The sequence below is a fragment of the Oncorhynchus keta genome, unplaced genomic scaffold (assembly GCF_023373465.1).
Source record: "Oncorhynchus keta strain PuntledgeMale-10-30-2019 unplaced genomic scaffold, Oket_V2 Un_contig_22617_pilon_pilon, whole genome shotgun sequence".
In the NCBI taxonomy this organism is placed as follows: Eukaryota; Metazoa; Chordata; class Actinopteri; order Salmoniformes; family Salmonidae; genus Oncorhynchus; species Oncorhynchus keta.
The window spans coordinates 11,752-36,327 of record NW_026282983.1 but is presented as its reverse complement, the minus strand read 5'-3'; the positions used below and the strand labels follow the sequence as shown (position 1 = coordinate 36,327).

At 36.8% G+C, this 24,576-nt stretch overlaps 1 protein-coding gene across 1 annotated transcript in view; it reads right to left on the bottom strand.

Moving 5' to 3' along the window:
* The window catches only part of LOC118382811 (adhesion G protein-coupled receptor B3-like), a 56,871-nt gene extending 32,951 nt beyond the window's left edge, over positions 1 to 23,920 (bottom strand). Inside the window, exons 1-5 of the mRNA XM_052505173.1 lie at positions 23,829 to 23,920; positions 17,739 to 17,837; positions 15,556 to 15,727; positions 13,007 to 13,120; positions 12,395 to 12,484 (exon numbers count right to left, since the gene is read on the bottom strand). Of these exons, the coding sequence (XP_052361133.1) occupies positions 12,395 to 12,484; positions 13,007 to 13,120; positions 15,556 to 15,727; positions 17,739 to 17,837; positions 23,829 to 23,908 (555 nt within the window). The 5' untranslated portion in view covers positions 23,909 to 23,920. The remainder of the gene's footprint in view (positions 1 to 12,394; positions 12,485 to 13,006; positions 13,121 to 15,555; positions 15,728 to 17,738; positions 17,838 to 23,828) is intronic.
* Between the last annotated feature and the right edge of the window lie 656 nt (positions 23,921 to 24,576).

Below are 24,576 nucleotides of genomic sequence, written 5' to 3'. Positions count from 1 at the left end.
TTATGTATCTGTTATGTTATGTATCTGTTATGTTATGTATCTGTTATGTATCTGTTATGTTATGTATCTGTTATGTATCTCTTATTTACATTTACATTTACATTTACATTTAAGTCATTTAGCAGACGCTCTTATCCAGAGCGACTTACAAATTGGTGCATACACCTTATGACATCCAGTGGAACAGCCACTTGCATCTAATCTTATGTTTTGTATCTGTAATGTATCTGTTATGTATCTGTTATGTATCTGTTATGTATCTGTTATGTTTTGTATCTGTTATGTATCTGTTATGTTATGTATCTGTTATGTATCTGTTATGTATCTGTTATGTTTTGTATCTGTTATGTATCTGTTATGTATCTGTTATGTTTTGTATCTGTTATGTATCTGTTATGTATCTGTTATGTATCTGTTATGTATCTGTTATGTTTTGTATCTGTTATGTATCTGTTATGTATCTGTTATGTATCTGTTATGTATCTGTTATGTATCTGTTATGTTATGTATCTGTTATGTTATGTATCTGTTATGTTATGTATCTGTTATGTATCTGTTATGTATCTGTTATGTATCTGTTATGTTTTGTATCTGTTATGTATCTGTTATGTATCTGTTATGTATCTGTTATGTTTTGTATCTGTTATGTATCTGTTATGTATCTGTTATGTATCTGTTATGTATCTGTTATGTATCTGTTATGTTTTGTATCTGTTATGTATCTGTTATGTTTTGTATCTGTTATGTATCTGTTATATTATCTGTTATCTTAATATATATCTGTTATGTATCTGTTATGTTATGTATCTGTTATGTATCTGTTATGTATCTGTTATGTTATGTATCTGTTATGTATCTGTTATGTTATGTATCTGTTATGTATCTGTTATGTTCTTGTTATCTGTTATGTATCTGTTATGTTATGTATCTGTTATGTTATGTATCTGTTATGTATCTGTTATGTATCTGTTATGTATCTGTTATGTTATGTATCTGTTATGTATCTGTTATGTATCTGTTATGTTTTGTATCTGTTATGTATCTGTTATGTATCTGTTATGTTTTGTATCTGTTATGTATCTGTTATGTTATGTATCTGTTATGTTATGTATCTGTTATGTTTTGTATCTGTTATGTATCTGTTATGTTATGTATCTGTTATGTATCTGTTATGTTATGTATCTGTTATGTATCTGTTATGTTTTGTATCTGTTATGTATCTGTTATGTTATGTATCTGTTATGTATCTGTTATGTTATGTATCTGTTATGTATCTGTTATGTTATGTATCTGTTATGTTTTGTATCTGTTATGTATCTGTTATGTATCTGTTATGTTATGTATCTGTTATGTATCTGTTATGTTATGTATCTGTTATGTTTTGTATCTGTTATGTATCTGTTATGTATCTGTTATGTTATGTATCTGTTATGTTATGTATCTGTTATGTTATGTATCTGTTATGTTATGTATCTGTTATGTTTTGTATCTGTTATGTATCTGTTATGTATCTGTTATGTATCTGTTATGTTTTGTATCTGTTATGTATCTGTTATGTTATGTATCTGTTATGTATCTGTTATGTATCTGTTATGTTATGTATCTGTTATGTATCTGTTATGTATCTGTTATGTTATGTATCTGTTATGTATCTGTTATGTTATGTATCTGTTATGTATCTGTTATGTTATGTATCTGTTATGTATCTGTTATGTATCTGTTATGTTATGTATCTGTTATGTATCTGTTATGTTTTGTATCTGTTATGTTTTGTATCTGTTATGTATCTGTTATGTATCTGTTATGTATCTGTTATGTTATGTATCTGTTATGTATCTGTTATGTATCTGTTATGTTATGTATCTGTTATGTATCTGTTATGTATCTGTTATGTTATGTATCTGTTATGTATCTGTTATGTTATGTATCTGTTATGTTATGTATATGTTATAATATGTATCTGTTATGTTATGTATCTGTTATGTATCTGTTATGTTATGTATCTGTTATGTATCTGTTATGTATCTGTTATGTATCTGTTATGTTTTGTATCTGTTATGTATCTGTTATGTATCTGTTATGTTATGTATCTGTTATGTATCTGTTATGTATCTGTTATGTTATGTATCTGTTATGTATCTGTTATGTTTTGTATCTGTTATGTATCTGTTATGTATCTGTTATGTATCTGTTCTGTTATGTATCTGTTATGTTATGTATCTGTTATGTTATGTATATGTTATGTTATGTATCTGTTATGTTATGTTCTGTTATGTATCTGTTATGTATCTGTTATGTTATGTATCTGTTATGTTATGTATCTGTTATGTTATGTATCTGTTATGTTATGTATCTGTTATGTTATGTATCTGTTATGTATCTGTTATGTTATGTATCTGTTATGTATCTGTTATGTTATGTATCTGTTATGTATCTGTTATGTATCTGTTATGTTATGTATCTGTTATGTATCTGTTATGTATCTGTTATGTATCTGTTATGTTCTGTTATGTATCTGTTATGTTATGTTATGTTATGTTATGTTATGTATATGTTATGTTATGTATCTGTTATGTTATCTGTTATGTATCTGTTATGTTTTGTATCTGTTATGTATCTGTTATGTTATGTATCTGTTATGTATCTGTTATGTTTTGTATCTGTTATGTATCTGTTATGTTTTGTATCTGTTATGTATCTGTTATGTTATGTATCTGTTATGTATCTGTTATGTTTTGTATCTGTTATGTATCTGTTATGTTATGTATCTGTTATGTATCTGTTATGTTATGTATCTGTTATGTATCTGTTATGTATCTGTTATGTATCTGTTATGTTATGTATCTGTTATGTATCTGTTATGTATCTGTTATGTTTTGTATCTGTTATGTATCTGTTATGTTATGTATCTGTTATGTATCTGTTATGTTATGTATCTGTTATGTATCTGTTATGTATCTGTTATGTTATGTATCTGTTATGTATCTGTTATGTTCTTGTATCTGTTATGTTTCTGTTATGTTATCTGTTATGTTATGTATCTGTTATGTATCTGTTATGTTATGTATCTGTTATGTTTTGTATCTGTTATGTATCTGTTATGTATCTGTTATGTTATGTATCTGTTATGTTTTGTATCTGTTATGTTATGTATCTGTTATGTTATGTATCTGTTATGTTTTGTATCTGTTATGTATCTGTTATGTATCTGTTATGTTTTGTATCTGTTATGTATCTGTTATGTTATCTGTTATGTTTTGTATCTGTTATGTATCTGTTATGTTATGTATCTGTGTTATGTATCTGTTATGTATCTGTTATGTATCTGTTATGTTTTGTATCTGTTATGTATCTGTTATGTTATGTATCTGTTATGTTTTGTATCTGTTATGTATCTGTTATGTTATGTATCTGTTATGTATCTGTTATGTATCTGTTATGTTATGTATCTGTTATGTATCTGTTATGTTATGTATCTGTTATGTATCTGTTATGTTATGTATCTGTTATGTTATGTATCTGTTATGTATCTGTTATGTATCTGTTATGTATCTGTTATGTTTTGTATCTGTTATGTTATGTATCTGTTATGTATCTGTTATGTTTTGTATCTGTTATGTTTTGTATCTGTTATGTATCTGTTATGTATCTGTTATGTATCTGTTATGTTATGTATCTGTTATGTATCTGTTATGTTATGTATCTGTTATGTATCTGTTATGTATCTGTTATGTATCTGTTATGTTATGTATCTGTTATGTATCTGTTATGTTATGTATCTGTTATGTTATGTATATGTTATAATATGTATCTGTTATGTTATGTATCTGTTATGTATCTGTTATGTATCTGTTATGTATCTGTTATGTTATGTATCTGTTATGTATCTGTTATGTATCTGTTATGTATCTGTTATGTTATGTATCTGTTATGTTATGTATATGTTATGTTATGTATCTGTTATGTTATGTATCTGTTATGTTATGTATCTGTTATGTTATGTATCTGTTATGTTATGTATCTGTTATGTTATGTATCTGTTATGTTATGTATCTGTTATGTTATGTATCTGTTATGTTATGTATCTGTTATGTTATGTATCTGTTATGTTATGTATCTGTTATGTTATCTGTTATATGTTATAATTATGTATCTGTTATGTTATGTATCTGTTATGTATCTGTTATGTTATGTTATGTTTTGTATCTGTTATGTATCTGTTATGTTTTGTATCTGTTATGTTATCTGTTATGTTTTTATGTATCTGTTATGTATCTGTTATGTTATGTATCTGTTATGTATCTGTTATGTTATGTATCTGTTATGTATCTGTTATGTATCTGTTATGTATCTGTTATGTATCTGTTATGTATCTGTTATGTATCTGTTATGTTATGTATCTGTTATGTATCTGTTATGTATCTGTTATGTATCTGTTATGTATCTGTTATGTATCTGTTATGTTCTGTTATCTGTTATGTATCTGTTATGTATCTGTTATGTATCTGTTATGTATCTGTTATGTATCTGTTATGTTATGTATCTGTTATCTGTTATGTATCTGTTATGTTATGTATATGTTATAATATGTATCTGTTATGTTATGTATCTGTTATGTTATGTATCTGTTATGTTATGTATATGTTATGTTATGTATCTGTTATGTTATGTATCTGTTATGTTATGTTATGTTATGTTATGTATCTGTTATGTTATGTATCTGTTATGTTATGTATCTGTTATGTTATGTATCTGTTATGTTATGTATATGTTATAATATGTATCTGTTATGTTATGTATCTGTTATGTATCTGTTATGTATCTGTTATGTTATGTATCTGTTATGTATCTGTTATGTTATGTATCTGTTATGTTATGTATCTGTTATGTTATGTATCTGTTATGTTATGTATATGTTATGTTATGTATCTGTTATGTTATGTATCTGTTATGTTATGTATCTGTTATGTTATGTATCTGTTATGTATCTGTTATGTTATGTATCTGTTATGTTATGTATCTGTTATGTTATGTATCTGTTATGTATCTGTTATGTTATGTATCTGTTATGTTATGTATCTGTTATGTTATGTATCTGTTATGTTATGTATCTGTTATGTTATGTATATGTTATGTTATGTATCTGTTATGTTATGTATATGTTATAATATGTATCTGTTATGTTATGTATCTGTTATGTATCTGTTATGTATCTGTTATGTATCTGTTATGTATCTGTTATGTATCTGTTATGTATCTGTTATGTATCTGTTATGTTATGTATCTGTTATGTATCTGTTATGTTTTGTATCTGTTATGTATCTGTTATGTTATGTATCTGTTATGTATCTGTTATGTTATGTATCTGTTATGTATCTGTTATGTTTTGTATCTGTTATGTATCTGTTATGTATCTGTTATGTTATGTATCTGTTATGTATCTGTTATGTATCTGTTATGTTATGTATCTGTTATGTATCTGTTATGTATCTGTTATGTTATGTATCTGTTATGTTTTGTATCTGTTATGTTATGTATCTGTTATGTTATGTATCTGTTATGTTTTGTATCTGTTATGTATCTGTTATGTTTTGTATCTGTTATGTATCTGTTATGTTATGTATCTGTTATGTTTTGTATCTGTTATGTATCTGTTATGTTATGTATGTGTTATGTATCTGTTATGTATCTGTTATGTTTTGTATCTGTTATGTATCTGTTATGTTATGTATCTGTTATGTTTTGTATCTGTTATGTATCTGTTATGTTATGTATGTGTTATGTATCTGTTATGTATCTGTTATGTTATGTATCTGTTATGTATCTGTTATGTTATGTATCTGTTATGTATCTGTTATGTTATGTATCTGTTATGTATCTGTTATGTTATGTATCTGTTATGTATCTGTTATGTATCTGTTATGTATCTGTTATGTTTTGTATCTGTTATGTTATGTATCTGTTATGTATCTGTTATGTTTTGTATCTGTTATGTTTTGTATCTGTTATGTATCTGTTATGTATCTGTTATGTTATGTATCTGTTATGTATCTGTTATGTTATGTATCTGTTATGTATCTGTTATGTATCTGTTATGTATCTGTTATGTTATGTATCTGTTATGTATCTGTTATGTTATGTATCTGTTATGTTATGTATATGTTATAATATGTATCTGTTATGTTATGTATCTGTTATGTATCTGTTATGTATCTGTTATGTATCTGTTATGTTTTGTATCTGTTATGTATCTGTATCTGTATCTGTTATGTATCTGTTATGTTATGTATCTGTTATGTTATGTATATGTTATAATATGTATCTGTTATGTTATGTATCTGTTATGTTATGTATCTGTTATGTTATGTATCTGTTATGTTATGTATCTGTTATGTTATGTATCTGTTATGTTATGTATCTGTTATGTTATGTATCTGTTATGTTATGTATCTGTTATGTTATGTATCTGTTATAATATGTATCTGTTATGTTATGTATCTGTTATGTATCTGTTATGTATATGTTATGTTTTGTATCTGTTATGTATCTGTTATGTTTTGTATCTGTTATGTATCTGTTATGTTATGTATCTGTTATGTATCTGTTATGTTATGTATCTGTTATGTATCTGTTATGTATCTGTTATGTATCTGTTATGTTTTGTATCTGTTATGTATCTGTTATGTTATGTATCTGTTATGTATCTGTTATGTATCTGTTATGTATCTGTTATGTATCTGTTATGTATCTGTTATGTATCTGTTATGTTTTGTATCTGTTATGTATCTGTTATGTATCTGTTATGTATCTGTTATGTTATGTATCTGTTATGTTATGTATCTGTTATGTTATGTATCTGTTATGTTATGTATATGTTATAATATGTATCTGTTATGTTATGTATCTGTTATGTTATGTATCTGTTATGTTATGTATATGTTATGTTATGTATCTGTTATGTTATGTATCTGTTATGTTATGTATCTGTTATGTTATGTATCTGTTATAATATGTATCTGTTATGTTATGTATCTGTTATGTATCTGTTATGTATCTGTTATGTTATGTATCTGTTATGTATCTGTTATGTTATGTATCTGTTATGTATCTGTTATGTATCTGTTATGTATCTGTTATGTTATGTATCTGTTATGTTATGTATCTGTTATGTTATGTATCTGTTATGTATCTGTTATGTTATGTATCTGTTATGTTATGTATCTGTTATGTTATGTATCTGTTATGTTATGTATCTGTTATGTTATGTATCTGTTATGTTATGTATCTGTTATGTTATGTATCTGTTATGTTATGTATCTGTTATGTTATGTATCTGTTATGTTATGTATCTGTTATGTTATGTATCTGTTATGTTATGTATCTGTTATGTTATGTATCTGTTATGTTATGTATCTGTTATGTTATGTATATGTTATGTTATGTATCTGTTATGTTATGTATCTGTTATAATATGTATCTGTTATGTTATGTATCTGTTATGTATCTGTTATGTATCTGTTATGTTATGTATCTGTTATGTATCTGTTATGTTTTGTACCTGTTATGTATCTGTTATGTTATGTATCTGTTATGTATCTGTTATGTATCTGTTATGTTATGTATCTGTTATGTTATGTATATGTTATGTTATGTATCTGTTATGTTATGTATCTGTTATGTTATGTATATGTTATGTTATGTATCTGTTATGTTATGTATATGTTATAATATGTATCTGTTATGTTATGTATCTGTTATGTATCTGTTATGTATCTGTTATGTTATGTATCTGTTATGTATCTGTTATGTTATGTATCTGTTATGTATCTGTTATGTTTTGTATCTGTTATGTATCTGTTATGTTATGTATCTGTTATGTATCTGTTATGTATCTGTTATGTTATGTATCTGTTATGTATCTGTTATGTATCTGTTATGTTATGTATCTGTTATGTATCTGTTATGTTATGTATCTGTTATGTATCTGTTATGTTATGTATCTGTTATGTATCTGTTATGTTATGTATCTGTTATGTATCTGTTATGTTATGTATCTGTTATGTTATGTATCTGTTATGTTATGTATCTGTTATGTTATGTATCTGTTATGTTATGTATATGTTATAATATGTATCTGTTATGTTATGTATCTGTTATGTATCTGTTATGTATCTGTTATGTTTTGTATCTGTTATGTATCTGTTATGTTTTGTATCTGTTATGTATCTGTTATGTTTTGTATCTGTTATGTATCTGTTATGTTATGTATCTGTTATGTATCTGTTATGTTATGTATCTGTTATGTTATGTATCTGTTATGTATCTGTTATGTATCTGTTATGTATCTGTTATGTATCTGTTATGTATCTGTTATGTTATGTATCTGTTATGTATCTGTTATGTATCTGTTATGTTATGTATCTGTTATGTTATGTATCTGTTATGTTATGTATCTGTTATGTATCTGTTATGTATCTGTTATGTTATGTATCTGTTATGTATCTGTTATGTATCTGTTATGTTTTGTATCTGTTATGTATCTGTTATGTATCTGTTATGTATCTGTTATGTATCTGTTATGTATCTGTTATGTTATGTATCTGTTATGTTATGTATATGTTATAATATGTATCTGTTATGTTATGTATCTGTTATGTTATGTATCTGTTATGTTATGTATATGTTATGTTATGTATCTGTTATGTTATGTATCTGTTATGTTATGTATCTGTTATGTTATGTATCTGTTATGTTATGTATCTGTTATGTTATGTATCTGTTATGTTATGTATCTGTTATGTATCTGTTATGTTATGTATCTGTTATGTTATGTATCTGTTATGTTATGTATCTGTTATGTTATGTATCTGTTATGTTATGTATCTGTTATGTTATGTATATGTTATAATATGTATCTGTTATGTTATGTATCTGTTATGTATCTGTTATGTATCTGTTATGTTATGTATCTGTTATGTATCTGTTATGTTATGTATCTGTTATGTATCTGTTATGTATCTGTTATGTATCTGTTATGTTATGTATATGTTATGTTATGTATCTGTTATGTTATGTATCTGTTATGTTATGTATCTGTTATGTTATGTATCTGTTATGTTATGTATCTGTTATGTTATGTATCTGTTATGTTATGTATCTGTTATGTTATGTATATGTTATGTTATGTATCTGTTATGTTATGTATATGTTATAATATGTATCTGTTATGTTATGTATCTGTTATGTATCTGTTATGTATCTGTTATGTTATGTATCTGTTATGTATCTGTTATGTTATGTATCTGTTATGTATCTGTTATGTTTTGTACCTGTTATGTATCTGTTATGTTATGTATCTGTTATGTATCTGTTATGTATCTGTTATGTTATGTATCTGTTATGTTATGTATATGTTATGTTATGTATCTGTTATGTTATGTATCTGTTATGTTATGTATCTGTTATGTTATGTATATGTTATAATATGTATCTGTTATGTTATGTATCTGTTATGTTATGTATATGTTATAATATGTATCTGTTATGTATCTGTTATGTTATGTATCTGTTATGTATCTGTTATGTTTTGTATCTGTTATGTATCTGTTATGTTATGTATCTGTTATGTATCTGTTATGTATCTGTTATGTTATGTATGTGTTATGTATCTGTTATGTATCTGTTATGTTATGTATCTGTTATGTATCTGTTATGTTATGTATCTGTTATGTATCTGTTATGTTATGTATGTGTTATGTATCTGTTATGTTATGTATCTGTTATGTATCTGTTATGTTATGTATCTGTTATGTTATGTATGTGTTATGTATCTGTTATGTATCTGTTATGTTATGTATGTGTTATGTATCTGTTATGTATCTGTTATGTTATGTATCTGTTATGTATCTGTTATGTTATGTATCTGTTATGTATCTGTTATGTTATGTATCTGTTATGTATCTGTTATGTTATGTATGTGTTATGTATCTGTTATGTTATGTATCTGTTATGTTATGTATCTGTTATGTTATGTATCTGTTATGTTTTGTATCTGTTATGTATCTGTTATGTATCTGTTATGTTATGTATCTGTTATGTATCTGTTATGTTATGTATCTGTTATGTATCTGTTATGTTATGTATCTGTTATGTTATGTATGTGTTATGTATCTGTTATGTATCTGTTATGTTATGTATGTGTTATGTATCTGTTATGTATCTGTTATGTTATGTATCTGTTATGTATCTGTTATGTTATGTATCTGTTATGTATCTGTTATGTTATGTATCTGTTATGTATCTGTTATGTTATGTATCTGTTATGTATCTGTTATGTATCTGTTATGTTATGTATCTGTTATGTTATGTATCTGTTATGTTATGTATCTGTTATGTTATGTATCTGTTATGTATCTGTTATGTTATGTATCTGTTATGTATCTGTTATGTTATGTATCTGTTATGTATCTGTTATGTTATGTATCTGTTATGTTATGCATCTGCCAGTTCTTTCTGCCTTATTTGCACATTTTGCTGGACTATCCCTTTAATAGGGCTTGTCCCTTTAAGAAAAAAGTAGCAGATTGGGGAAATGTTTGGCGTATAACTGGTTGAGTTTTTAAATTATTTTTGTATTTATTTTATTTTTTATTTAACTAGGCAAGTCAGTTAAGAACAAATTCTTATTTTCAAGGAACAGTGGGTTAATTGCCTGTTAAGGGGCAGAACGACAGACCTTGTCAGCTCGGGGATTTGAACTTGCAACCTTGCGGTTACTTGTCCAACGCTCTAACCACTAGGCTACCCTGCCGCTTCTGGTTCTATTTGTGTGGAAAACTTTTTAAGGACAGGAGGCTGCTGAGTGGAGGCCAGTTTATAATAATAGCTGGAATGGATTCAATGGAATGGCATTGATGTGTTGGATACCAATCCATAAACTCCGTTCCATCCATTACTAATAGCCCATCCTCAATTAAGGAGCCACCGGCTGCCTGTGCTTTAAGCACAGATCTATCCATTCCAGGGAATTCTTTTAGTTTGTTATTGTTGATTTTTACTCCTATTTGTAAGATGAGCAGAGCTGTTGTGAGGAAATCTACCCAGGGCTGGATTTCCCTCTCCCTCAACCATCCGGTGAGATCTATCCTGCTGATTGTATTTTTATTTGAATGACTTGGATTTTTGCATTTTGAAGGGGGATTTCTTATTTGGACTTTTTCATTGACTTTCGGACTATTTGTCATTGGGATTCTATTTGGGATTTAGACTTCCTGAACTTTATGTTGTGTCTATTTGAATTGGTTTTGTGAAAGGGTACACATACTATGACCATATGCTTATTTTGCTCACTGTATTCATTTTGTCTGTCTTGCCTTGGTCACCCTCATATAAACACAGCATTTCTTTTAACTTTAATATTGTAGCATGGTTGGAGATCCGAGATGATTGTTACACTATGACATCATAAAGGAAACCTAGAACAACTCCAGCCACATGCAGTGTTGAGATGAATTAAGTCAATAGAACAATCCCAATAACAAGCTCTTTTGACATCTCATTTAACACGTCATCTTTATAGAGGAGTTTCATTGCATCTCTCTATTTCCTTTCCCTGTTTGGGTCAGTTACTGTCAACTTAATGGTCCTATTCTCCCTGCTCCGTTCCCAACTATATAGCAACACGCCTGCATATAACAGGGAATTTGTAGCACTAAAATAGCGATTGGGAACGAATCACTGTTTGTTCTCTGCAAATGATTCTATTGAACCGGGGGCACTCCAACAGCCAACACACCATTCTACAACAGTGGAAATTAAATCCATCTGTGTAGGAGGATATTAGAATACAACGTTGGGTAGATCAGATGATAGTTATGATCAGCGAAGGTCGTTGGCAGTTGCCGTTCTGCTGGATCAAGAGATTTGGTGTGGCGTTACGAAGGCCATTCAAACAACTGGTGCTTTATTACTGTGTGTGTGTGTGTGTGTGTGTGTGTGTGTGTGTGTGTGTGTGTGTGTGTGTGTGTGTGTGTGTGTGACAATGGAGAGGGGGCTTGGTAAAATGATGAAAATTGATGCTTGACGAAAGTGACAAATGAGTTTAATCAAAATGAATCCAGGAAGTTGGAAAATGGATCTCATTTATTAAAGTGTGTGTGTGTATGCTTGTGCATGTGTGTGATCTGTTCCAGGGGCCAGGGCCACGTGCTGGTCTACACTGAGTGTAATTACAGTTGAACTAAAGCAGCTACAGTAAAACGACAGGTAACAATGCTTCATCCAGCCCAACCAGCAGATTTGGAATTTCAGTTTACTTCCTTAATCGACTGAATTGAAATGGAATGGATCCCAACCCTGCTATGAAGGCTTGTCTTGAGGGTTTGTAATACTATACCCTTTTCACACTGAGCTGAGCCAAGGCGATCCCTGCCGAGCCGTACTGCACTGGCCTGGTTAGGCATCCACCACAGTTGCTGGAAACATACTGGAAAGGACAATGTGAAAAGAATGTCTCCTAGCCAGAGCCAGCACAGTACGGTTCAGTTCAACCCTATAGTGTGAATCAGCTGTTAGAAGCAAATCCTAACCTCCATTTAAGTGGAATTTTCACTTGGGTTATGTCCCAAATGGCACCTTATTCCCTATTAGCCCTGGTCAAAAATAGTGCACTATATAGGGAATAGGGTGCCATTTCAGACTTAGTCTCATTGACATCAATTCACATTTTACTCGTGATCATGTGGATGTGCTCCTTTGTTTCAAATATAAAAGCAGGTATAGGCTTTGGTTGAGCACAGAGGAGGCTGGTGAGGGGAGGACAGTACATATAATGGATGGAATGAATGAACTGGAATGGTTTCGAACACATGGAAACCAGGTGTTTGATGTGTTTGAGACCATTCCATTTATTTCTGTTCCAGCCATTACCCCGAGCCCGTCCTCCCCATTGAAAATGCAAACCAGCCACCACTGGGTCGAGGGTTATACAGTACTGGTGTTATCGTACCATAATCTGAGCATGACCGTTGGGGAAAGTTCCAGTGTTGTCAGCGTTGAGGGGGTCCTGACAGTTTCTGGGGTCCTGACAGTTTCTGAGACGACATCTGAAAGCATCTTGGACCTGGGGAAAGCGAAGCACCATAGAAGTAGTATTAGACACATTTAGTACATCCTCTATTGTTTCTGCTGTGACCTCTTGACCTTGCTCACAGTGATTACAGCTACAGATTACGGGGGGGGCAGGTTAATAGGAAAGTGATGTATTAGAGCACTTGACATAAGTATAATATTATATATCATGTGTATTTTAGTTTCTGAAACCATGCTCAATTGTTTCTGCTGTAACCTCTTGACCTTGCTCACAGTGATTACAGCTACAGATTACAGGGGGGCAGGTTAACAGGAAAGTGATGTACAGTGCCTTGCAAAAGTATTCATCCCCCTTGGTGTATTTCCTACTTTGTTGCATTACAACCTGTCATTTAAATGGATTTTTATTTGGATTTCATGTAATAGACATACACAAAACAGTGCAAATTGGTGAATTGAAATGAAAAAAAAATAACTTGTTTAAAAAAAGTTGTAAAGATTAAATCAAATGTAAAATGGTGCGTATTCACCCCCTTTGCTCTGAAGCTCCTATATAAGATCTGGTGAAACCAATTACCTTCAGAAGTCACATAATTAGTTAAATAAAGTCCACATGTGTGCAATCTAAGTGTCATATGATCTGTCACATTATCCCTGTTCTGAAGGCCCCAGAGTCTGCAACACCACCAAGCAAGTGGAACAATGAAGATCAAGGAGCTCTCCAAACAGGTCAGGGACAAAGTTTTGGAGAAGTACAGATCATGGTTGGGTTATAAAATAATATCCCAAACTTCGAACATCCCACGGAGCACCATTAAATCCATTCTAAAAAATGGAAAGAATATGGCACCACAACAAACCTGCCAAGAGAGGGCCGCCCACCAAAACTCACAGACCAGGCAAGGAGGGCATTAATCAGAGAGGCAACAAAGAGACCAAAGTTAACCCTGAAGGAGCTGCAAAGCTCCACAGCTGAGATTGGAGTATCTGTCCATAAGACCACTTTAAGCTGTACATTCCACAGAGCTGGGCTTTACGGAAGAGAGGCCAGAAAAAAAGCCATTGCTTAAAGAAAAAAATAAGCAAACATGTTTGGTGTTCACCAAAAGGCATGTGGGAGACTCCCCAAATATATGGAAGAAGGTATTCTGGTCAGATGAGATTAAAATTGAGCTTTTTGACCATCAAGGAAAACACTATGTCTGGCACAAACCCAACACCTCTCATCATCCTGAGAACCCCATCCACACAGTGAAGCATTTAATTGGCAGGGACTGGGAAACTGGTCAGAATTGAAGGAATGATGGGTGGCTCTAAATACAGGGAAATTCTTGCTTCATCCTTCCAGAGATTTGAGACTGGGACGGAGGTTCACCTTCCAGCAGGACAACACTCGAGTGGGGAACCATTTAAATGTCTTGGAATGGCCTAGTCAAAGCCCAGACCTCAATCCAATTGAGAATCTGTGGTATGACTTAAAGATTGCTGTACACCAGCGGAACCCATTCAACTTGAAAGAGCTGGAGCAGTTTTACCTTGAAGAATGGGCAAAAATCCCAGTGGCTAGATGTGTATAGAGACATACCCCAAGAGACTTGCAGATATAATTGCTGCAAAAGCTCTACAAAGTATTGACTTTGGGGGGGTGAATAGTTATGCACACTCAAATGTTCTATATTTTTTTGTCTTATTTCTTGTTTGTTTCACAATAAAAAAAATATTTTGCATCATCAAAGTGGTAGGCATGTTGTGTAAATAAAATGTTACAACCCCCCCAAAATATATTTTAATTCCAGGTTGTAAGGCAACAAAATAGGAAATATGCCAAAGGGGGTGAATACTTTTGCAAGTCACTGTAAACAAAACATCTGGAATTAACCTGGGCCAGATTACTAATCTCCTAATAATCTCCTAATAAATACTGTAGTTAGGGCCAAATGGGAAACATGACGTGTGTGTGTGTGTGTGTGTGTGTGTGTGTGTGTGTGTGTGTGTGTGTGTGTGTGTGGCCACAAGAGATATGAGGGATTAAACATGTTTAAGGGTCAACAAAACGTTGTGACACAGGGCCATGTTCATTTGGCACCAAGTGTAAAATGGGGTGATTCTATCTGAATTGGTCCAATAAGAAACATTAATTTTTATATCATGTTGTAAAGTATTTTTTTTTTTTTTTTTTGGGGGGGGGGTAATTTTGATATGTTGTGCACTATGAACAGAATCCTACTGAAAGAGTATCCCATTATCTCCAACCCATACATACCTCCCCTTGTCCTTCCCTCACTTCCCCAAGACCTCTTTCTCCATCTCCCTCCTCTCCCCCTCACCTTTCCTCACTTCCCCAATACTTCCCTCTCCCTCTCCTTCCCCAATACCTCCCTCTCCCTCCTCTCCCCTCTCCTTCCCTCACTTCCTCAATATACCTCCCTCTCCCTCCTCTCTCCCTCTTCCCTCTCTCTTCCTTACCTCTTTCCTCAGGATACAGTGCACCATGACGATGACAAAGCCCTGCAACGAGTCGAAGACAGAGAAGAGGATCTGAAATAGGATGGAGCGCTTGTCTGTCATGGCCAGCACCGCAGACATCCAGGTCAGAGCCAGCAGAGGCAGAACCACACAGGAACTCCACAGAGAGGCCCTGACAGAGGGAGGGAGAGAGGAGGAAAGGATACAGTGGGATGGGAGAGGGGGGAAGGGAGGGGAGAGAGGGGGCGGGAGAGGGGGAAGGGAGGGGAGAGAGTGGCCGGGAGAGGGGAAACAGGGGGAGACAGGGGATAGAGGTTAACCTGGCACACATCAGATCACATAAGACATTACTGCCTGGCCAGACTACTACAGTGGTCTTTCTTGTAGATAGAAGACATTACTGCCTGGCCAGACTATTACAGTGGTCTTTCTTGTAGATAGAAGACATTACTGCCTGGCCAGACTATTACAGTGGTCTTTCTTGTAGATAGAAGACATTACTGCCTGGCCAGACTACTACAGTGGTCTTTCTTGTAGATAGAAGACATTACTGCCTGGCCAGACTACTACAGTGGTCTTTCTTGTAGATAGAAGACATTACTGCCTGGCCAGACTATTACAGTGGTCTTTCTTGTAGATAGAAGACATTACTGCCTGGCCAGACTATTACAGTGGTCTTTCTTGTAGATAGAATACATTACTGCCTGGCCAGACTATTACAGTGGTCTTTCTTGTAGATAGAAGACATTACTGCCTGGCCAGACTACTACAGTGGTCTTTCTTGTAGATAGAAGACATTACTGCCTGGCCAGACTACTACAGTGGTCTTTCTTGTAGATAGAAGACATTACTGCTGGCCAGACTATTACAGTGGTCTTTCTTCTGTAGATAGAAGACATTACTGCCTGGCCAGACTACTACAGGTAACAGTGACTGCCCAGTACTCTACTATAGGTCTAACATTACTGTCTGAGAGTAGAACATTACATTACTCTACTACAGCTAACATTACTGGCCAGACTATTACAGTGGTCTTTCTCTACTATAGAGATGCCCAGTACTCTAAGACATTACTGTGCCCAGCTAATGACTCTACTAAGGTCTAACATTACTGTCTGACTGCCCAGTACTATAGGTCTAACATTACTGTCTGACTGCCCAGTACTCTACTACAGGTCTAACATTACTGTCTGACTGCCCAGTACTCTACTACAGGTCTAACATTACTGTCTGACTGCCCAGTACTCTACTATAGGTCTAACATTACTGTCTGACTGCCCAGTACTCTACTATAGGTCTAACATTACTGTCTGACTGCCCAGTACTCTACTACAGGTCTAACATTACTGTCTGACTGCCCAGTACTCTACTATAGGTCTAACATTACTGTCTGACTGCCCAGTACTCTACTACAGGTCTAACATTACTGTCTGACTGCCCAGTACTCTACTATAGGTCTAACATTACTGTCTGACTGCCCAGTACTCTACTACAGGTCTAACATTACTGTCTGACTGCCCAGTACTCTACTATAGGTCTAACATTACTGTCTGACTTACTGTCTGACTGCCCAGTACTCTACTACAGGTCTAACATTACTGTCTGACTGCCCAGTACTCTACTATAGGTCTAACATTACTGTCTGACTGCCCAGTACTCTACTATAGGTCTAACATTACTGTCTGACTGCCCAGTACTCCACTACAGGTCTAACATTACTGTCTGACTGCCCAGTACTCCACTACAGGTCTAACATTACTGTCTGACTGCCCAGTACTCTACTATAGGTCTAACATTACTGTCTGACTGCCCAGTACTCTACTATAGGTCTAACATTACTGTCTGACTGCCCAGTACTCTACTATAGGTCTAACATTACTGTCTGACTGCCCAGTACTCTACTATAGGTCTAACATTAGCTATCTATGCAAGGACACATTTTCCATCCTATTTATTCTCTGTAGATCTTCCAAGTACTCTACTGGTCCATTACTGTCTGACCATCTCTCAGACCATTACTGTCTGACACACACAGTACACTACAGGTCACATTACTGTCACACACACACTCACACAACATTACTGTCTGACACACACACACACACCATGAGCCCAGTCATGTACATACACACACTCATGAATTCCCAGTGCCAGGCATCGATGTACTGTAAGAGAGAACTTACATGGCATTACTGGCTGTAGTTGCAGAGAGAGCAGTGGTGGACACCACACCACATTTGGCACATTTCAGAGTTAACCCTGTATGGGGCTCGTTCATCGGTCTGTGGGACAACAAACAACAAAACAACAGGAAATAGTGTTTAGTGAAGAAGCAGCACTATGACTAGCATAGCATTCCTTCTGTTCTCTCATACAACATGTGGACACTAGTGATGACAGTAGTGAAGAAGTAGCACTATGACTAGCATAGCATTCCTTCTGTTCTCTCATACAACATGTGGACACTAGTGATGACAGTAGTGAAGAAGTAGCACTATGACTAGCATAGCATTCCTTCTGTTCTCTCATACAACATGTGGACACTAGTGATGATGGTAGTGAAGAAGCAGCACTATGACTAGCATAGCATTCCTTCTGTTCTCTCATACAACATGTGGACACTAGTGATGATGGTAGTGAAGAAGCAGCACTACACCATCCCAACGTTCTCTATCATATTAGCAGAATCTAGGGCCAATTTGTCCGTGTTTTTAACCCTTGTGTGGTGTTCATGCTATTCACAAGTCTGATGGACACACAACATTTTGGGTTTTTAAAACAATACAACCATAACAATTTAGCATGTAAAAATACTTAATAATTCATACTTAGATGTTGACTAATATCAATTACTTACAATATAGAGAGCATACATGGTTAATATTTCTCATTTATCTATACAAGCGCTATTCGTTTTTTTTGTTGTAAAATGTGATTTTTATAAACAAAAATAAATGATAATCAAGACATGGGTGGAATAAATCATGTTTATCTTGAACAAATATAAATGAAACAATGTTTTCATCACAATTGATGTTTATTGCTTTGAACTGAACACATTGGAAGGACAAATATTCCTACAGTATTTTACGGAAATGATAAATGAGCCCCATTGAACACAAATTAAGGCCGGTCTACACACCACATGAGGGACAGAGTTTTACTGTGTGTGTGTGTTGCAAATGTATTTCTTGCACTTGATGCACTTGTACTGTGTCTTCCTGTCCTTCTTGTCCATACACATCACAGTGCTTCTTCTTGTTGTTACCGGCTGCAATCTAGAATGATGAAAACACTTAGTTCAGGAATTTTACTAACATCTCACTCACATATATAGTTACAGCAGGCCAAGGTAGGAGAGTCAGACACACATGCAACAACATCACTCACACTTACTTCCGGTACTGGAGTTGTTGGTTCTGTGGGTCGGGCAGATGGGGCACCAGCATCCTCTTCCTGAATCCTCCTCATGATGGCTGCAGAAGCTGGGGTCCTTGGGATATGTTGTCTCCTCTGGATTTGGGGTCTTACCAATGCCTTGCCCAGCTCCTCGAGAAAGAGCCATCTCCTCTGGAGCTTCCCTCTGTTCCAGTCTGGGTTCAACGCCATCCAGTTGACAAACGTGTTGTACGTCCAAGATGTTAAAAGAATATCACAAGTGGCCAACAGAGGGTTCTTCTTCTGCAGCTGTAGTCAGTCACCAGCTTGTCTTGTCCACTCCTCCTTCTGTAGCATTGTAATCCATTATCATTTCTGGTTTATGATGTTCCTGGTCATAGATTCTCCCATCCCTATGCAGCGTACTCATGAGTACCACATTTGTGCCTTTCTTTGGCACGTAGGACACTAGGGACGTGTCGGCCGTGAACACAAACTTAAGAGGGATTGATAGGCCTCTTCCGTGCATTCAGCAGCTGAGGTGGGAGCTCTGTTCCTACCATCGTCAGCTTCCTCTTGAGGAGCTCCTGTCCCAGCTTTTGCAAAGTAAAAAAGTTATTGCATGTGATGTTGTGGCCACGGAGTCACTGTGTCACGTCCAGGACAACCCGCATCCCTTGGTTCTTCTCATTGGCTCCTCCAGGACAACCGGCATCCCTTGGTTCTTCTCATTGGCTCCTCCAGGACAACCCGCATCCCTTGGTTCTTCTCATTGGCTCCTCCAGGACAACCCGCATCCCTTGGTTCTTCTCATTGGCTCCTCCAGGACAACCCGCATCCCTTGGTTCTTCTCATTGGCTCCTCCAGGACAACCCGCATCCCTTGGTTCTTCTCAGGGGCTCCTCCAGGACAACCCGCATCCCTTGGTTCTTCTCATTGGCTCCTCCAGGACAACCCGCATCCCTTGGTTCTTCTCAGGGGCTCCCCCAGGACAACCGGCATCCCTTGGTTCTTCTCAGGGACTCCCCCAGGACAACCGGCATCCCTTGGTTCTTCAGGCCAAGGGAGAGTCCCCATGCAACAACATCATCCCTTACTTCTTCTGGGTTGTTGGTTCCCCAGGTTGTAAAGAGGGGCACCAGCATCCTCTCCATCCCTCATTGGCTGCAGAAGCTGGGGACCTGGGATTGCAGGGGTCTTACTAATGCTTGCCCAGCTCTCTCCATCTCCGCTGAGCTTCTGGTCTCCAGGGGTCTCAACGCCATCCAGTTGACAATGGATAATCCTGTTAATAATGTGGAAGTTTTACAGAGACATTGTTGCAGAAACCAGTTCTCTGCCTGTTTTTCTGTCATGGAAGGGATGGCATCCCACAGGGATTCTGTGGATTCTCCATTGGATCTGAAAACACCAGCAAGGTTAAGAACCTCCCCCTTATTAAAAATAAATAAATAAACACACCTTCCCTCCAACAAGTACAGTCCAGGTTTTCTGATGGTGTCCTGGGATGAACCCTTGTTCTTCTCAGAATACCTATGCAACCTGCATCCCTTGCTTCATGAGAAACCTCCATCCACATCGGCCCTGGTTTATCACATTGGCAGCCATGAGGGATGGTCCTGGGTGTATCTTTATCACATTGGCAGTCATGAGGGGTGGTCTTGGATGTATCTTTATCACATTGGCAGTTCTGAGGGATGGTCCTGGGTGTATCTTTATCACATTGGCAGCCAGGAGGGGTGGTCCATTCCTTGGACAAGAAGACCATTCAATTTCACAATTTTTTGACATCCATATTTCTCCTCCTGTAGGTTGCTGACGGACTGGTCCTGGGTATGGTTGGCTGCTGATGGGCTGGTCCTGGGGCTGGTTGGTTGCTGAAGGGCTGGTCCTGGGGCTGGTTGGTTGCTGAAGGGCTGGTCCTGGGGCTGGTTGCTGATGGGCTGGTCCTGGGGCTGGTTGCTGATGGGCTGGTCCTGGGGCTGGTTGCTGACAGGCTGGACCTGGTTGTTGACGGGCTGGTCCTGGGGCTGGTTGCTGATGGGCTGGTCCTGGGGCTGGTTGCTGATGGGCTGGTCCTGGGGCTGATTGCTGACAGGTTCTGGTCCTTGGGGCTGGTTGCTGATTAAAAATAAATAAATAAACTTCCCTCCTGGGGCTGGATTTTCTGATGGTGCTGGTCCTGAACAGTTGAATTGTCTGACATGGCTGGTCCTGGGGCCCTGGTTTATCACATTGGCAGCCATGAGGGCTGGTCCTGGTTGCTTTATGGGTCTGGTCCTTGGGCTGATTTGCAGTGACGGGATGGTCCTGGGGCTTTGCTTGGCAGCCAGGGCTGGTCCATTCCTTGGACAAGGACCATTCTTTCATGGGACTCCATCCTCCTGCTGGTTGCTGATGGGCTGGTCCTGGGGCTGGTTGGCTGCTGACGGGCTGGTCCTGGGGCTGGTTTGCTGAAGGGCTGGTCCTGGGGCTGGTTGCTGGTTGCTGATGGGCTGATCCTGGGGCTGGTTGCTGATGGGCTGGTCCTGGGGCTGGTTGCTGACAGGCTGGGCCTGGTTGTTGACGGGCTGGTCCTGGGGCTGGTTGCTGATGGGCTGGTCCTGGGGCTGGTTGCTGACGGGCTGGTCCTGGGGCTGATTGCTGACGGGCTGGTCCTGGGGCTGATTGCTGACAGGTTGGTCCTGGGGCTGGTTGCTGATGGGCTGGTCCTGGGGCTGGTTGCTGATGGGCTGGTCCTGGGGCTGGTTGCTGACGGGCTGGTCCTGGGGCTGGTTGCTGACGGGCTGGTCCTGGGGCTGGTTGCTGACGGGCTGGTCCTGGGGCTGGTTGCTGACGGGCTGGTCCTGGGGCTGGTTGCTGACGGGCTGGTCCTGGGGCTGGTTGCTGATGGGCTGGTCCTGGGGCTGGTTGCTGACAGGCTGGTCCTGGGGCTGGTTGCTGATGGGCTGGTCCTGGGGCTGGTTGCTGACGGGCTGGTCCTGGGGCTGGTTGCTGACGGGCTGGTCCTGGGGCTGGTTGCTGACGGGCTGGTCCTGGGGCTGGTTGCTGACAGGCTGGTCCTGGGGCTGGTTGCTGACGGGCTGGTCCTGGGGCTGGTTGCTGACGGGCTGGTCCTGGGGCTGGTTGCTGACAGGCTGGTCCTGGGGCTGGTTGCTGACGGGCTGGTCCTGGGGCTGGTTGCTGACGGGCTGGTCCTGGGGCTGGTTGCTGACGGGCTGGTCCTGGGGCTGGTTGCTGACAGGCTGGTCCTGGGGCTGGTTGCTGACAGGCTGGTCCTGGGGCTGGTTGCTGACAGGCTGGTCCTGGGGCTGGTTGCTGACGGGCTGGTCCTGGGGCTGGTTGCTGACGGGCTGGTCCTGGGGCTCGTTGCTGACAGGCTGGTCCTGGGGCTGGCTGAGGGTCAATCTCATCATATTCTTCCAACTCACTGTCAGATTCTGAATTGACAGAGACATGATCCTCATATTCTGTAGCTGCTTCATCTTCCAAAGTGGAAAACACTCTTTCCACACCAGCTTCTCTCCATGCAAAAATTATTTTGAAGTCTCTCTGAGCAGAGATTATTTTTGCCTTACTGATTCATTGTGGTAAGGAGCCACACATGCAAAGCTATTTCTCTGTTGTGTTCCTCACCCAATTTGCACCTGGCTGGGGGAGTTTTTTTTTGACAATGTATTGAAATAATGTATTGAAATAATATATTGAAATAATATATTGTAATAACATCGTGCAGGTTCCCGCAAGACTTGCCAAGTGAAAGGTTAAATTGAAAAATACAATAAATAAAAAATGTATTGTGTAGTTTCACAGTGTGCACTCAATAAACATGTGTTCTTCACAGAAAATGAGCCAAGGCCAAAGAGTCCAGATTGAAAAAATAATGAATTGCATTTTTCATTTAGTAAACACTGAAAATGGGTCCCACAGACCTCAACACCACACAAGGGTTAAGAAAAAACAGTAGCACCCACAACTTTTCATGTTAGCGTGGGTGTTGTAGAGGGCTTTGGGATTAACACGCATCAAGATGAAGACAGAAAATTACATTAGTGAAAAAAACATCACTTGGAATGGCATCCCAACTTTCTGTATCACACTAGTAGTAGTCAGGCAGGGCCAAAGTGTTCTAAAAACACATGACAAGATGACCTAAGGCTGGTTTACAGTAGATCTCAGGACTGTCTGTGGACAGTTGTCACATTCTAGTGGTCTACAGACATGTTGTTAGACCGAGTATAAACCAGTCTTTATGTGGGGCTGTTTAAGAGGGATTCTGGTGTACCAACCAACGAGAAGACGACAGAAAATAACTCATTCCAGCTCTGTATCTTGTTAGTAGTAGTCAGGGCCAATCTGGGGACCTGTGGGTGGTGGGCGTTTTAAACTATTTTCATTATGGACTGATTCTGCCACGTCTCCCCCTACTCTCCTCACACACACACACACACACACACACACACACACACACACACACACACACACACACACACACACACACACACACCGTCTCCCCCAGAGAGATGTGACCTCTTTATGTTGATGCCTCTAATGGCCTCCCATCAGACAGAGTAAAGAGCGAGGCCTAATCTCCATATGGAAAATGAAGAGATTCAGAGGGTCTGTGTGAATGTGTGGTGAGGGGGAGTCAGACTACGATGTATACTAAAGGACTGGAGAAGTAGACCACTGCAGATCTTAGGACTATACAGTCAACACTATACAGGAAGTATAACTAAATAAGGAAGAATAACTAGTTGCTGTCTGTCTTTGTTGTGTATCACAATGTATTTTATAAGTAGGTGCTCTCTTACCCAGCTGCTTCAGACATACTACAGGTCATAGAAATAGAATAGAATAGAGATTCTATATCTTTGCGGTAGGTGGTTTCTTACCCAGCTCGATGCTTCGGCTTCTTCTCCAGAATCCCGTCTCTGGAGACCAGCTTGTTGAACACCAGGATACCAATCACCATGTTGACCTGTTCATAGAGAAGGAATACCTTCACATATATATTCATATACCTGAGGGAAACCTGAATATATCTAGTCATAAACCTGAAGGAAACCTGAATATATTTAGTCATAAACCTGAAGGAAACCTGAATATATTTAGTCATAAACCTGAAGGAACCTTGAATATATTTAGTCATATACCTGAGGGAAACCTGAATATATCTAGTCATATACCTGAGGGAAACCTGACTATATTTAGTCATATACCTGAGGGAAACTTGAATATATTTAGTCATATACCTGAGGGAAACCTGAATATATTTAGTCATATACCTGAGGGAAACTTGAATATATTTAGTCATATACCTGAGGGAAACCTGAATATATTTAGTCATAAACCTGAAGGAAACTTGAATATATTTAGTCATATACCTGAGGGAAACCTGAATATATTTAGTCATAAACCTGAAGGAAACATGAATATATACTGTATAGTCATATACCTGAGGGAAACCTGAATATATTTAGTCATATACCTGAGGGAAACCTGAATATATTTAGTCATATACCTGAGGGAAACTTGAATATATTTAGTCATATACCTGAGGGAAACCTGAATATATCTAGTCATAAACCTGAAGGAAACATGAATATATACTGTATAGTCATGTACCTGAGGGAAACCTGA